The sequence below is a fragment of the Coenobita brevimanus genome, chromosome 15 (genome assembly GCF_032717465.1).
Source record: "Coenobita brevimanus isolate Jiangsu-jjx chromosome 15, ASM3271746v2, whole genome shotgun sequence".
NCBI classification, from domain to species: domain Eukaryota; kingdom Metazoa; phylum Arthropoda; class Malacostraca; order Decapoda; family Coenobitidae; genus Coenobita; species Coenobita brevimanus.
Genome location: NC_136968.1, coordinates 676,070 through 691,239, shown reverse-complemented (window position 1 = coordinate 691,239; position 15,170 = coordinate 676,070). Strand labels below are relative to the sequence as shown.

Below are 15,170 nucleotides of genomic sequence, written 5' to 3'. Positions count from 1 at the left end.
CAGAATAGTTGCTGAGAAAGATATGTTATTCAATACAAAGCCACTTAAGGATATATTATTCAGTACAAAGCCACTTAAAATATGATAACAATGTCCTAATGTTTGTGTCCTGTCTGTGGTGGTTCAGGTGGTGGGCGGGGGAGGGCGGAGTGGGCGTGTGGGGTGGGTGCGTGAGCGGTGCGGTGGGTGTGGCGAGGCGGTGTACCTGGCCGAGCGAATGGTGGTGGGCACGCCTGGGCAGGTCAGGCACCGCACTTGCTTCCGCTGTGCCCGGTGTTCGTCGCAGCTCACCCTGGCCAGCTACTACCAGACTCAGCGGGGCGACTTCTGCTGCGAGACTTGCCCCGATGAGGAGACGCGCCCCACCCCACCCCCCCTGCCCCCAGACACGCCCCCACGCTCACACCATGCCTCGGATGACTCCAGCCAAGAGGAGTCCAGTGAGGAGTCAGAGGAAGAGAGTGAGGATGACGAGTCTTCAACACCCTCACTTGCTTCCTCTCACACATCCTCGCTGGCGTCATCAATCGCCTCCTCACATGCTTCCTCTCTCACCCCCACACATGCCCCCGGCCCACCTAAACCTCGCACAGTCTTCCTCACACAAACCCTGAATGACGCCCCGGCAACCCCGCCAGATGAGCCTCCCACAGACACAGCCAAGACACCCCCCACGTCCAGTCACTTTTCCTCTGTTTCCCCTGTGCTCTTTGGCCCTGGGGAGGCAACGAGACCGGAACACAACAAAACGAGACCTGGACACGATAAGGAACACCCTGAGAAGAGCACAGGGCCAGGGCAGGCAGGCAAGTCAGTGCCCTGGGATGATAAAATGGGTCCAGGGCAGTTAGGACACAGCCCTCCCAAGATGGACTCCAAAGACAGCTTATCCTCTAAACACCAGGACACGTACACTCCCAGAACAAGCTCTATTGTAGCTCAGCGTCTCAAACTCTTCCGTGAGCTGGACAAACGCAAAACGGATGTTGTGGATCAGGGGAGAACAGACGGCAAAGCAGACGAACGGCGGAAATCAGTGGACTCTGGAACGAAATTCATGCGTGTGGATCGAAGCACCGATGATGATAAACTAATGGAAGTGGCCAAGCAGAGCGATGATGATAAATTGCTCGTGGTTGCTAAGAAAACCAGCAGCGGAAAGGTGACGGAAATGGAGGTGGACAAGCGGAGTGATGAGGAAAAGTTGCTGGAAGTTGTTGACCAGGGTAGCTTAAAGAGTAGTAAACCAGAGGGGAAGGTTGGAAGGGACGTGTGTGGGGTTGACGAGAAGGTGGACGCGAGTGGTGATAGTCTAAAGAGTGTAGATAAAACGGCCAGTGTTAGTGTCTCAAAAGAGGATGTAAAAACTAAAGATAAATGGAAACCAGTGTCCCAGTTAGAGTTAAGTAGTGCAATAGAGAGAGAGGGTGAGAGAATGGAAAGAGAGAGTGAGAGAATGGAAAGAGAGAGTGAGAGACTGGAGGGAGAGACTGGCAAAGGTGAAGAAGAAGACTCACACGGGGGAGACAGTGGCTTCCCAAGCAGCATTCCGTCCATTTCAATTGTTTCCGAGTCCTCTGAGCAGACGTCAACCAATCGTGAGTTGCCGCCAGACCAGACAGACTCAGGGAAGCCAGAAAAAACTGAGAGGAAGGAGTATAATCCATTTGATGATGAAGATGAAGAGTGCCCAGGTGATGACAGGAGCAGGGTGATGAACAGGTCTGAGAGTGATGATAGTGCCTTAAATATCAGCCAGGCGGACAGACACAGTGATAGTGAGTCAATTGCGGACTCTGGTGACAATAGTGTAGTAACAGCTGGCCGTGATTCGAGTTTAACTACCACGACCTCGCTTAACAAGAGACATGACAGCGGTGCAATCTTGGATGGTGCTGGTACTGATGATCCTGTGAAAATCAATGATGAAAAACTTGCCAAGAAACAGAAGAACAATGAGATTCTGAATGGTGCCAGGACTCACATTGATGATAATAGGACACTTGACGATGTTAAGGTTATGAAGAAACAAGACGGCAGTGCTACGAGGGTCAGTGACGAACCTGGAAAAGTAGATGACAAGGAACCAGACTTGAGCAAGGAGGCAGCCCAGCCATCCGTCATTCCGTCCATCCAGTACCCAGACGACCTCAATCCGTTTGGCAGCGATGATGATGATGAGGAGGAGGAAGCGGAGTCCAAAGAGGAGGACAAATCGAAGCACAAGGAAGCGGAGAGTGCGGATAAGGAACCACAACGCAAGCTGATAAAAGCCAACCTTAATCCATTTGAGAGTGACGAGGAGGAGGCGGAGGCAAAGGAGGAGAGGAAGCAGAGGAATCTCAACCCCTTCTGGAGCGATGATGAAGAGGAGAGTGAGAGGGGGAGTGAGGCAGGCACGCCACAGAAGGGGAAGAAGGTGAAGCCGCCTCGACCACCCCCACCAACGCTGCCCAGAAACAGGTAACGACAAAGAACTAGTTTATATATTTCAGGTACTGAAATCAGTTTAGTAAGATCAAAATAAAAATTAAAAAATATAAGGAAGGAAAAGGCTAAATAGGTAATGACAAAAAATCTTGTTATATATTTTAGTAAATGAAACCTGTTTAGTAAGATAAAAAAAAATAAATAAATAAATAAAGGAAAGAAAAGGCTAAATAGGTAATGACAAAGAATCGTTTTTTATATTTTAGTTAATGAAATCAGTTTAGTAAGATCAAAGTATAAATGATTAAAAAAAAAAAAAGGAAAGGAAAGGCCAAACAGGTTATGAATCATTTTATATACTTTAGTTATTGAAGTCAGTATAGTAAGATCAAAATAATAATAAAAAAATAAAGGAAAGAAAAGGCTAAACAGATAATGACAAAGAATCTTTTTTATATATTTTAGTTACCAGAATTAATTTAGTAAGATCAGAGTAAAAATAAAGGAAAGGAAAGGTTATGAACAAGTAGAAATAAAGTTCTTTTTTTTTATGCTTTTTGTTTTTAGAGTTTGTGGAATAAATTTAGTAAGATCAAAGTAAAAAAAAATAATTATGAGGGAAAGAAAAATCTATGAACAGGTAACAACAAAGTTCCTTTTTTTTTTTAGTTTGTTTTTTTCTCTCTTTTGTGTGTGTGTGTGTGTGTGTGTGTGTGTGTGTGTGTGTGTGTGTGTGTGTGTGTGTGGATTCAGTTTAAGTAGATGAAAGTAAAATGTAATATAATTTGTAAAAAGGACCTTCTTGGGTTAGATAACAGACTCAGTTTAATAAGCTCTGAGGTAAAGGAAAAAAAAATTAAGTGCTCCTGTACTGTCATGGTGAAAAAGATGAAATTGGTGACTAACAACAATTTTGTCCATTTTGATAAGTGAAGTTTAGGTAAGTTTAAGTGAAGATTATTATAAGTGTGATAAGTGAAGTTTATTATAAGTGTGATAAGTAAAGTTTAGATAAGTTTGATGAGTGAAGTTTATTATAAGTGAAGTTTAGATAAGTTTGATAAGTGAAGTTTATTATAAGTGAAGTTTAGATAAGTTTGTTGAGTGAAGTTTATTATAAGTGAAGTTTAGATAAGTTTGTTGAGTGAAGTTTATTATAAGTGAAGTTTAGATAAGTTTGATGAGTGAAGTTTAGATAAGTTTGATAATTAAAGTTTATTATAAGTGAAGTTTAGGTAAGTTTAATTAGTAACATTTATTATAAGTGAAGTTTAGATAAGTTTGATAAGTGAAGTTTAGAAAAGTCTGGTAAGTAAAGTTTATTATAAGTGAAGTGTAGATAAGTTTAATGAGTGAAGTTTATTATAAGTGAAGTGTAGATAAGTTTAATGAGTGAAGTTTATTATAAGTGAAGTGTAGATAAGTTTAATGAGTGAAGTTTATTATAAGTGAAGTGTAGATAAGTTTGATGAGTGAAGTTTAGATAAGTTTGGTAAGTAAAGTTTATTATAAGTGAAGTTTAGGTAAGTGAGTTTAATCACCTTCCCCTTCATTGCTGTCATCATTATCATCATCATCATCATCATCATCATGTAAACTAAAAAACAAAATAATCAAGTGGTAGTTGGAATAAAAAAAAAAAAAAAATTCACCACTAGACTGAAGGTGTTAAAGTAGCAGATGTGTACTGATGCTGGTCATTCCTGGGTGGGTATTTATTTGTGATGCAGTGATAGTATGGCGGTGGTGAGGTGGGTGAATGACAGTGATATGTAGGTGCCAGAGGAGCTTTAGGTGCCTATGTGAGAGGCATCGTCATTATCCATCTTGTTTTGATCATCTTTATTCATCATAACATTTTCATCATCGTTGCCATCCCCAGCGCTGCCCCAAATCGCAGCCCGTCACCAAATCTTACTCCTCGCAAGAAGACCCTGGCCCCCCCTCCCCCACTCCCCACCAGTGCCCCTCCTGCCTCGCCACCCAGCAGTGCCCGCCTCAGCCCTGCCTCAGCCTCGCCCACCGGCTCTTTGGCATTGCGCAAAAAGGGCAGGAAGGCCCCCGCCCCACCCACAGCACAGCCCACACCACCATCACAGGCTAAGGAAGGTGAGTGCTGGAGTGTGTCAGGGATCAGTGATGGCAACAATTATGTTTTTGATGTATAGGGTGTGTGAAAGAAGGAATCAGTCAATCACTCATTTCCTGTGGCACCCCATGGGATGCATGGGGCCTTGATGAACTCTCTCCACCAATATTTGTCTCTTGCCATCTCCTTCAGGTCCCACCAACACTCCTCTCCAGCTTCTCTTTTCATTGTCCTCAACCAGATTTCCCTCAGCCTACCTCTACCTCTACTTCCTTGAGCAAATGAGAAAAGTAAAATGAGAATGAGAGTAAAATGATGAAGTGTACAAGGTTGGTAGATGGTAGGAGAATGAATATAGTTTTGATTGGTGAGTTTTTGTTATATATATAAGTAACATACCGTAAAACACTGCTTAGTGAGAATAACATAAATTCTCTTCATGTATTCCCGTATAATGTGAGCTCACTAGTGTGTTATATGCAAGAAACTTATTTTCAGACTGATAGTGACTAAGAATTATACTGTATATGGTTATTTAAAACACACTCACCACACAGCAGTCTTAGGAAACATTGAGCCACAAGCACAGTCACATGGGGATCATTTTTCTGAGTGATTGTACAGAGTCATACTCCAAGCTAAAGCTGTCATATTGTTACAGATCTTTGTTAGAAATATTATTCATCCGTCCATCCATTAGTACATTTCTTAAATTACTTTTTTCCCAACAGCTTCCGGTAACTATCACCAACTCTCTTCTTTCTGTTTATCATTTACCTTCTAAGCTGCACACACACTAAAAAGAATGTTCGTTACCCTGTAGTCACCGCACGTGACTCTGAAGTTGTTATTATTGTGCCCTGGCAACCTGTCCCCCGAGTGCATCTGATTTCACGTGTAATATGAGACACATGTGATTCGTGTATAATATTTTTGTGTATAATAATATTCTTGTATAAGATATTCATGCATAAAGATACGATTCATGTACTATATGATGCGAAATCGGACGCACTTTTGAATGGTAGGTTGCCAGGGTACGATAATGACAACCTCAGATTCATACGCCGCGACTATAGTGGTGTGATACAGTATGATGTAAGGACCAAGGATTCTGAACCAACACCAGTACCAAATGAACATGGTTTCACTTTTCAAATCATTTCAGATAGATAGATAATTAACAGCATTATTATTTTTCCTTCAGTGAAGATGGGGTGATGCAATGGATAGATAGATTGATAGATACAGAGGATAATTAGATAGATTGATAGATTAATAGATAGATAGATTGATAGATACAGAAGATAGATAGATATACTGGTAGATACACAAATTAATAGATAGATAGATAGATAAATTATTAACAGCAAGCAACGTTGGGTCTGGTTAGTACTTGGATGGGTGACCGCCTGGGAACACCAGATGCTGTTGGCATAACATTCTTCCTATGTGTCAAGTGGGGTTGGTGGAGGATTAGTGCCCCTCCCTGTAAAACAATTAACTCCAAGCCCTTGGCCATCCCGCTTGGGATACATGGTGTCTGGCAATGAATGAATGAATGAATTTTCCTCTTTCCCTCAAGGTGAAAATGAAGTGATGGGAGATGGCAAAAAAGTAGATAGATAGATAGATAGATTAATAGGCAGATAGACAGATACATGGATTAATAGATAGACTGACAGGTACACAAATTAATGGATATGTAGATAGATTCAAAATACGTAGAATTATAGATAGATAGATAGACAGATGGATACGCAGATAGATAGATGGACAGATGGATACGCAGATAGATAGATGGACAGATGGATACGCAGATTGATAGATAGGTAGATAGATGGTAAGATAGACTGATAGATACACAGATTAATAGATAGGTAGATAGATAGATAAATAGACAAAGAACACTGAAAACTAGATAGATAGATAGATAGACTGATAGATACACAGATAGATAGATAATTAACGTCATTCTCCTTTTTCCGTCAAGGTGAGGATGAGGTGATGAGATGAAGCTTAAGATGACTAAAAACTAGATAGATAGGTAGATAGATAGATAGACTGATAGATACACAAATTAATAGACAGGTAGATAGATAGATAGGTAGATAGATAGATAATTAACGTAATTTTCCTTTTTCCGTCAAGGTGAGGATGAGGTGATGGGATGGAAACGTCAGAAGGATCTCAAGAATCACACCAACAAACTGAACTCCTCCGATCCTTCCACGGCGCCGCCCAAGCCCCCACGGTCTCCATCCCAAACGACACACGCGCCCCTAACCCACGGTGAGAGAGAGGGGGGGGGGGAGATAGAGAGAGAGAAAGAGAAGGAAGGGACAAGGTAATACGATAAATACTGACGATCATAAAAGCTTAATAAGAGAGAGAGAGAGAGAAGGGAGGGCAAAAGAAGAAAATATGATAAATACTGACCTAATCTATCTATCTATCTATCAATTGCCAGACCCCATAATCCCATAAGGGGTGGCCATTTGACTTTGAGTTATTTGTTTTACAGGGAGGGACACTAACCCTCCACCAACCCACTTGTTGACACGTAGGGAGCACGTTTGGTTTGGTTATATGGTTACCACCCAGCGTTGTAAATGGTTTCTTGGCTTACAGGAAACCATTTGGCTTGTCACTCAATGTAAAGCCATCTGAAAAGGAAATAAGAGTAATAAAAAGTGACAAGAAAGATAATAAAAGCCTAATGAGAGAGAGAGAGAAGAGAGAAGTTAATATGATAAATACAGAGCAATTACCAAAGTTTATTGAGAGGGAGACAGAAAATGAGAGAGGGGCTGTAATATAATCTGAGACAGAGAGAGAAAGAATGTGTGGTGTGCTGTAATCTACTTAGAGAGAGAGAGAAGAGAGAGAGAAAGAGGTGGTGGTGTAGTCTAATCTGAGAGCAAGAGAGAAAGAATGTATGGTGTGGTGTAACTTAATTTAATGAGAGAGAGAGAGAGAGAGGTGGGGTGTAGTATACTTAGAGAGTAAGGGAGAGAGAGAGAATGTGTGGTGTGGTGTAATGTGATTTAATGAGAGAGTGAGAGAGAGAGAGACTATATACCAGTATGTATTTGGTAGTGTACATTGAATATTTGTATGAGTGACCAAGTAGTGATATGCGTAGATGTTTGGTGCCATTTGATGACATACAAGAGAACTGCCAACCTTTGAAATAGCTGACTTAATGCTTCTCCAGAGACAGAAAAAATGTGTTGTTATTGCATTGAGTATATAAGGTTTTGTTTATTAACTTTTTGAATAGAGTGGTGAAAAATGTATATCTGAGCGAATTTGAAGGAGGGAGGAGGCGAGGTAGGCCAAGGAGAAGGTGGAGAGATATGGTGGATGAGTGTGTGAGGAAGAGAGGTTTGGAAGTCGGTGAGGCTAGGGAACTGACAAGAGATCGAGCTGGCTGGATGAATGTTGTTAGAAGTGCATGATCAGGGATTGCTACTCCCCACCCTGCCCTAGGGTGGGAAAGGAGGTCTGGATGATGATGATGATGATGAAGTGGAGGGAGGAGGAGGCCAAGGATGAGGTGGAGGGATAGAGTGGAGAGGTATATGAGAGAGGGGTGTGTGAGCTAGGGGGAGGGCAGCGAAATGACTGAGAACAGGGTGACATGGAGGCGATTTGTATGTGGCCAGTCTTACGGGACTTTAGGATATGGCAATATATAGATAGATAGATAAATAGACAGATAGATGTTGAGAATGGTGAGGAAGGATGAGAGAAAGGGGGGAGGAAGGGAGGCAGGGTGAGAATATGAAGAAAGTATGAAAGAAAGGGAGGAAGGGAAGCAGTGTCACAGTCATGGTCTTGCATAGGTCCACCCCCAAAGATTATCAGTCATCATCATCTGGACCTCCTTTCCCACCCAAGGGTAGGGCGAGGAGTAGCAATGTCCAGACAGCAGAAACTTGCCCAATCCAAATAGGCCACACTTCCATTCACTCATCATTCAAGCCCCTGGAATCCTGGCTCTACCGGATACGCCAAAAACACCACATTCTGCAGCTTCACACAGCGTATCCGATTGAGTCATTTTGTATAATCCAGGGAAGTAATGTTGTCATCTTCCCTTCTGTGTACTGTACTCTTGGTGGGCTTGTTTCAAGGGTAGTGTGGCGTTGACTATCGTTCTTTATTGCTGCATTTTTATTATTTTTATTATTATTATTATTATTTTTATTATTATGATTATTATTATTATTATTATTATTATTATAATTATTATTATTATTTTATTATGATTGTTATTGTGGTTGTTGTTATCATCATTATTATTACTATTATTATTATTGTTATTATCATTATCATTATTATTATAAGTCATCATCATCAGTATTTTTATCAGTGTCCTCAGGTGCTGGACTGATGAAAAAATGCGAGGGTGGCGAGTGGCAGCGTCGGAAGGGCCCAGCACCCCCCAGGCCGGTGCCACAGAAGCGTGCCATCAAGAAGCTGCCCATGCGCCTCATCCAGCAGGAGCTCCAAGACATTGACATCAAGCAGACTGAGTTGGAGCGCCAAGGGGTCATCCTCGAGACAGCCATACGCAAGAGAACCGAGGACACCAGCGAGGAATCGGACACCAGCCTCAGCGGACCCAGCAGCATCGAGGTGGAGGATATGATTATGCAGTTGTTTGAGCTGGTGAATGAGAAGAATGAGCTGTTCCGACGCCAGACTGAGCTGATGTATATGTGAGTATATAGGCAAAAAAACAGGAAAGGAGAGAGAGCAACAGTGGGCAGGAGGATGTAATCATGTAGTTTTGGGGATGAGAAGAACAAGTTTTAGATGATAGCAATGATAAATAGTACAAATGAATTTTTCACTCGTTTAACTGAAGCCTTAATCCCACTTAATAAAACCCCACATTGAGGTTGACGTTGGTACAGCCAATATTTTCTATGGACTGGAAGCTAAACCAAGTGCCAAAACCATTAAATTACTTCACAAGAATTGCTGCAGCGAGACTTTTAATATTATGTGATGAATGCTAATGAACCACATGTTGATTTATGCATTCTAGTAACTGTTGTGTAGTATTTTATTTAGAAAATCCTTTATAGAAAACTGGTATAACAACCAATGATTACAGCATTGAAGAATTTATATGCTGGTCATCACTAAATACCATGGAAGGGTTTTTAGAAAATATGTGGCTGTCCAAACCGGGAGGAGTTGACTGAGTTCCTAATTAAATTACCCATTGATCACTGGCAACTCCTCAGTTTGTGAATGCTCTCGTTGGGGAAAAAAAAAAAAATTTCTTGTGTAATAAGATTTATAACAGTGTTAGTCTTATTTTGAACTTTGTTTACTCGTAGCTGAGTTTCTTGCATAGGAGTGATGATGGTATGGCTTTATGCTTATTTAATACCTCTTGGGGTCAGGAAGCCAACCTGATAACAATACACCATCATCATCATCATTATCGTGACCTTTTACATCTATCTATCGCCAGACGCCTCAATCCCATTTGGGGTGGCCACAAACAAATCGCCTCCAAGTCGCCCTGTCCCCCGCCATTTCACTCCCCTGCTCCCAACTCACACCCCCCTCTCTCATATACCTCTCCACCCCATCCCTCCATCTCATAAAAATGGTTAATGCTGTTATTATTAATTTCATTTCATTAGTAAAGGCTTCAGCTTGCTTACATGTGTCTACTTTGGTCACCTAATGGCAGCTCTCCATACAACTCAGTCTCTGGCAGCTTCTCTACTCCATAGTTGGAATAAATAATAGGTGGGGATGAACCATAGGCCCCGCCTGTAGAGCCTTGAGCCAAGATGGGGAGGGGAATGGGGACAACCTCCCTCCCAACTCAAAGCTACATTACTATTATACTATTATCATCTTTATTATTATTGTTATTGTTATTATTATTATTATTATTATTATTATATTTTCTTAATATTATGGAAGCATTACTGAGTGCTCTGTGGCTGACTACAGCATAGCCATGTAAGAAAAGATACACCACAACAAACCATCTCTTACTGACGTCGGTCTTTCAGGAAACGTGAGAAGCGTTTGGAGGAAGAGTACGTGGAGTTGGAGTACCAGATCCGCTGCCTGATGCTCAAAGCCCCAACGGAACGCACGGAAGAGGATGCGGCCACGGAAGAGCGGCTGATTAAGCGGCTGGTGGGCGTGGTGGAGCAGCGGGACGAGATTATCAACTGCCTGGAACTGGATCGGTTGAGAGAAGCACAGGAGGATGAGAGTATTGCAACACACATGATGCAGTACCAAGGTGGGCGGTGGCAGAGAGAGAGAGAGAAAAGGGAGGGGGAGGAAAGAGAGGGAGGATGGGAGTGAGGGAGGGGGAGGAAAGAGAGGGAGGATGGGAGTGAGGGAGAGGGAGGATGGGAGTGAGGGAGAGGGAGGAAAGAGAGGGAGGATGGGAGTGAGGGAGGGGGAGGAAAGAGAGGGAGGATGGGAGTGAGGGAGGGGGAGGAAAGAGAGGGAGGATGGGAGTGAGGGAGGGGGAGGAGAGGGAGTAAGGGAGGGAACAGAAGGAGGGAAAATAGGAGTGAGGGAGGAAAGAAAGGGAGGATGGAAGGAGAGAGAAGCGAGAGGGAGAGAAAGTGAGCTAGTTAATGATCTTGTGTGGTTGAATAAACCCCAATAAAAACATACTTCCTAATTACAAACATATAAGGTGGAAGGGGGCCAGAGAGAGGTGGGGAGAGGGAGAGAATGTGAGTGAATATTTTGCATTTATTTTGCCATTTGTTAGGGAAATATACGTAACTTCTGACTGTTACTGTATGGCCTGGCTTAATGGAAAAACTTGTAGGTACTAAAATTTAAGAGTGAGACAGCGAGAGAGAGAGAGAGAGAGGGAGGGAGATTAAACCAGTGTTAATCCATGACAGGGCTTCATATATATGTTAAACCCATTTTCATTATACAGTCTGGTCTCATTACGTGATAGGGATGTGTCAAATGAAGACCAATCACATAATAGTTTATTGCATAGTGAGATTTATATAACATAGGATCATTGGGTTAAAGGGGGGAGACCTGTTAAACCTAAATGCCCTAAAACCCTCTGCCACCCACTCTAAAATCTTCTGCCACCCACCTGGAGTTTGTGTTAGTCCAGTCCGAGTCATCACCAAGGGTCCCCCCCAAGGCTGGAGAACAGCTGGAGGGCCCGGACGAACACTCCACACAGAAAGGTATCACGTCACTTAATATTGCACACTGCACTATTTGTTGAGCACTTGCATTGTTATTTGGCAACAGCAGTGGTCCTTCAGTGGCCTTCGTGCACAAAATGAAACGAAAGGCAGACGATCACGGCGAATGTAAACACCGGATGGCCATCTTGCTTCAGTTGGCTGACTGGAGGCCAGGCAAGGGAAAGCTGGGTATGTAAGGCTGACACAGTTTCCAAGTCACAAGTTGCAATATTTGACACACATAAATGTATCCCTTCACTTAATATTGCACACTGCACTACTGTATTTGTTAAGCATTTGCACAGTTATTGGGTGATGGCAGTGGTGTTTCAGTGGCCTTCCATGCACAAAATGGAACAAAAGGCTGATGATCACGGTGAATGTAAACACTGGGAGGCCATGTTGGCTTTGACAGTTGACTGTCAGCTTGTGCGCGTCATCGCATCTGCATGAGATTCCGGGAGGTGAACATCAAAAATATTGTTCTTGCAAAATTGCTACCAAGTTTTTAACATTGTTCCAAAAAGTGGCTTAGCTTTTGAATTACTGTTCCAGCAATTTATCACAGTGAAGTTGCATAACGAGACCAGACTGTATCACTGGCCACTCTCCTCAAAGCTGTCCTGTTTTGTAGCCTTCCTTTTTCTGTTACTGGATTAGAATAAGAAACATTTTGATTTATGAGAGATGTGGAGTAAGGAAGGCCATTGATCAAAAGATAAGAAGTTTGCTGAGGGGGTATGGTCATTTTGAGAGAATGGATACAGGTAGGGTCATGAAAAGGGTATGTGTGAGTGAGTTTTGATTGTATAGAGTGAAGGGATATCAGTAAAATAGTGAAAAGATGTGTGTGTGTGTGTCTTACTATTGCAATTCAGTATAAAGTTGCGTGTGTGCGGGAGAGAGAGAGAGAGGCCAAGAAAAATGTAGATGAAATGGTGAATGAGTGTGTGAGAAGGCAAGGAAATTGATGAAGCGAAGGGAGAATGGTGGATTGGTGTGTTTGGGAATCTGTGAGGGAAGTGTATGTGAGTGGGGAGGAGAGGGGAGGGGAAGGGAGAGAGAGGATGAGATGGAGGGATGGGGTGGAGAGGGATGTGAGTGGGGAGGGGAAGGGGGAGATGAGATGGAGGGGAAGGGAAGGGGGAGACAGGATGGTGGAAGGGATGGGGTGGAGAGGGATTTGAGTGGGGAGGGGAAGAGGAAGATGAGATGGAGGGGAAGGGAAAGGGGGAGACAGGATGGGGTGGAGAGGTATACAAGTGAGGGGGGTGTGAGTTGCAGAAAGGGCAGTCCGATGGCAGGGGACAGAATGACATGGAGGTGATTTATTTGTGGTCACCCCTTCTGGGAATAAAGCATCTTGGTAGGTAGATAGATGGATAAATAGATATATTGTAAATAAAACAGTAGACTCAGAAATCAAGTTATTGTGAAGAGACTCTGTGGGATACGTTCTGTGAAGCTACAGAACGTGGTGAATGTTTTTGATGTATCTGATAGAGCCAAGATTCCAGGGGCTTGAATGATGAGTGAATGGAAGCATGGCCCATTGGATTGGGCAAATTTGGGCTGTCTGGACATTGCTACTCCTCATCTTGCCCTAGGGTGGGAGAGGAGGTCCGGATGATGATGAATGATGATGATGACTAGAAGTGATTTAGTATATGGCGAGCCCTGAATCCAGGACTAGTGATGCAAGCCGTCTCATAAACCCTACAGCCCAGATGAGAGAGAAGGGGGTGGCTGCCTCTTCACCTCACCTCTGATGTGTGTCCCCAAAGTGGTGAAAGACCCATGTCAAAGTCATGTAGGATGGTAATGTCTGTTTCAGTTACTTTGAGTTACGTTCGCTTTTTTTGTATTACTGTCATCATGGGCTTACATATTCTTTTTGTGTGTTGTCTTTAGCATTATTTCCAGTTCCCCAGAAAATTCAGTGTGGTATTGTATGGATGTGTTGCTTCAGTTTTGCTTTTGTCTATCTGATTTATTTATTTAGATCATATTTGCAAGAGTTAACCGTTACTCCCAGTCCTTCATTTATGCAACAGGTCAACTCTGGAACTGTCTCCCTCTGTCTGTATTTCCTACTTCCTATGATCTCCAGTCTTTCAAACGCAGTGTGTCCAGGCATCTAGAAATGAACGGGTCTTGAATTTGGCTCTCTCTTGTGTTGTTTTTGTTTTTTCTTGGAGGGAACGGTTTGCGGGCTCCTGGCCTTTGGTTCCTTCTTCTCATGCCTAAAAAAAAAATGTTGCGTAATGAACAAGATGGATATAGGAACGATAGGGTGTGTGTGGATTAGATATCGTACTGTATTTGAAGTCGGACAGATGTTGGAGAGGTCATTGAAGGTCTTACCCCCTTTGTCTGCCCAGGATTCCAGTCAACTAAATTAATTCGCTTGGGTTAGCTGATAAAAGATAAAATAGTCTCTTAATTTTAGGCCACAGTGTTAGAGGAGATATATATTTTTTTACCTGGTGAGATATATATTTTTTTACCTGGTGAGATATATATTTTTTTACCTGGTGAGATATATATTTTTTTTACCTGGTGAGATATACTGTTTGTTTTTTACGTGGTGAGTTTTCTGGCCAGACTCCATAATTCCGTTAGGCGTGGCCACAAACAAATCGCCTCCATGTCGCCTTGTTCATTGCTTGACTGGGATTAAGGTGTCTGTCTCTTCGCTGCACTGTTGCATCTCTATCTCTTTTCTAGCGCTACTTCAATGGTCACTGCTCCTCTGAACTGTCTGCTTGCATCCCTCCACCTCTATGACAGGTGCGTAGCACCCATCTAGCAACAAACTCTCATCCCTTTTCTGTCCAATTCTCTAATGCAAGAGTTAACCGTTACTCCCAGTCCTTCTTTTATGCAACAGGTCAACTCAGGAACTGTCCCCCTCTGTCTGTATTTCCTATTTCCTATGATCTCCAGTCTGTCAAATGCAGTGTGTCCAGACATCTCGAAATGAACGGATCCTGAAATTGGCTCTCCTTTGTAGTGTTTTTGTTTTTTCTTGGAAGGAATGGTTTGTGGGCTCCTGGCCTTTGGTTCCTTCTTCCTTGCATTAAAAAAAAAAAAAAAAGATACATAGTTTTCTGGTCTATATATCTATCTGTCTGTTGCCAGACACCTTAATCCCATAAGGGATGGCCACAAACAAATTGCCTCCATGTCTCCCTGTCTGCTGCTTCATTGCCCTGCTCCCAGCTCACACCCCTTTCACATATACCTCTCCACTCCATCCTTCCATCTCATCCATGGCCTCCACCTCACTCACATACATATTGGTGCCTACGTATTTTCCTCTCTAGCACCATATATGCTCTCCTGGTTGCTAATAGTGAATGAATCTTTTGCTAACTGGCCCAGAATTTTGGATCTTTTGCAAACTGACTCAGAATTTTGTATCTATT

The 15,170-nt window shown here is 42.7% G+C and overlaps 1 protein-coding gene across 1 annotated transcript in view; it reads left to right on the top strand.

Annotated features, from left to right (window-relative positions):
* Window positions 1-15,170, top strand: part of MICAL-like (protein) — an 83,033-nt gene that overhangs the window by 58,577 nt on the left and 9,286 nt on the right. Inside the window, exons 5-9 of the mRNA XM_080265382.1 lie at window positions 128-2,463; window positions 4,313-4,539; window positions 6,671-6,811; window positions 8,898-9,246; window positions 10,570-10,808. Of these exons, the coding sequence (XP_080121508.1) occupies window positions 128-2,463; window positions 4,313-4,539; window positions 6,671-6,811; window positions 8,898-9,246; window positions 10,570-10,808 (3,292 nt within the window). The remainder of the gene's footprint in view (window positions 1-127; window positions 2,464-4,312; window positions 4,540-6,670; window positions 6,812-8,897; window positions 9,247-10,569; window positions 10,809-15,170) is intronic.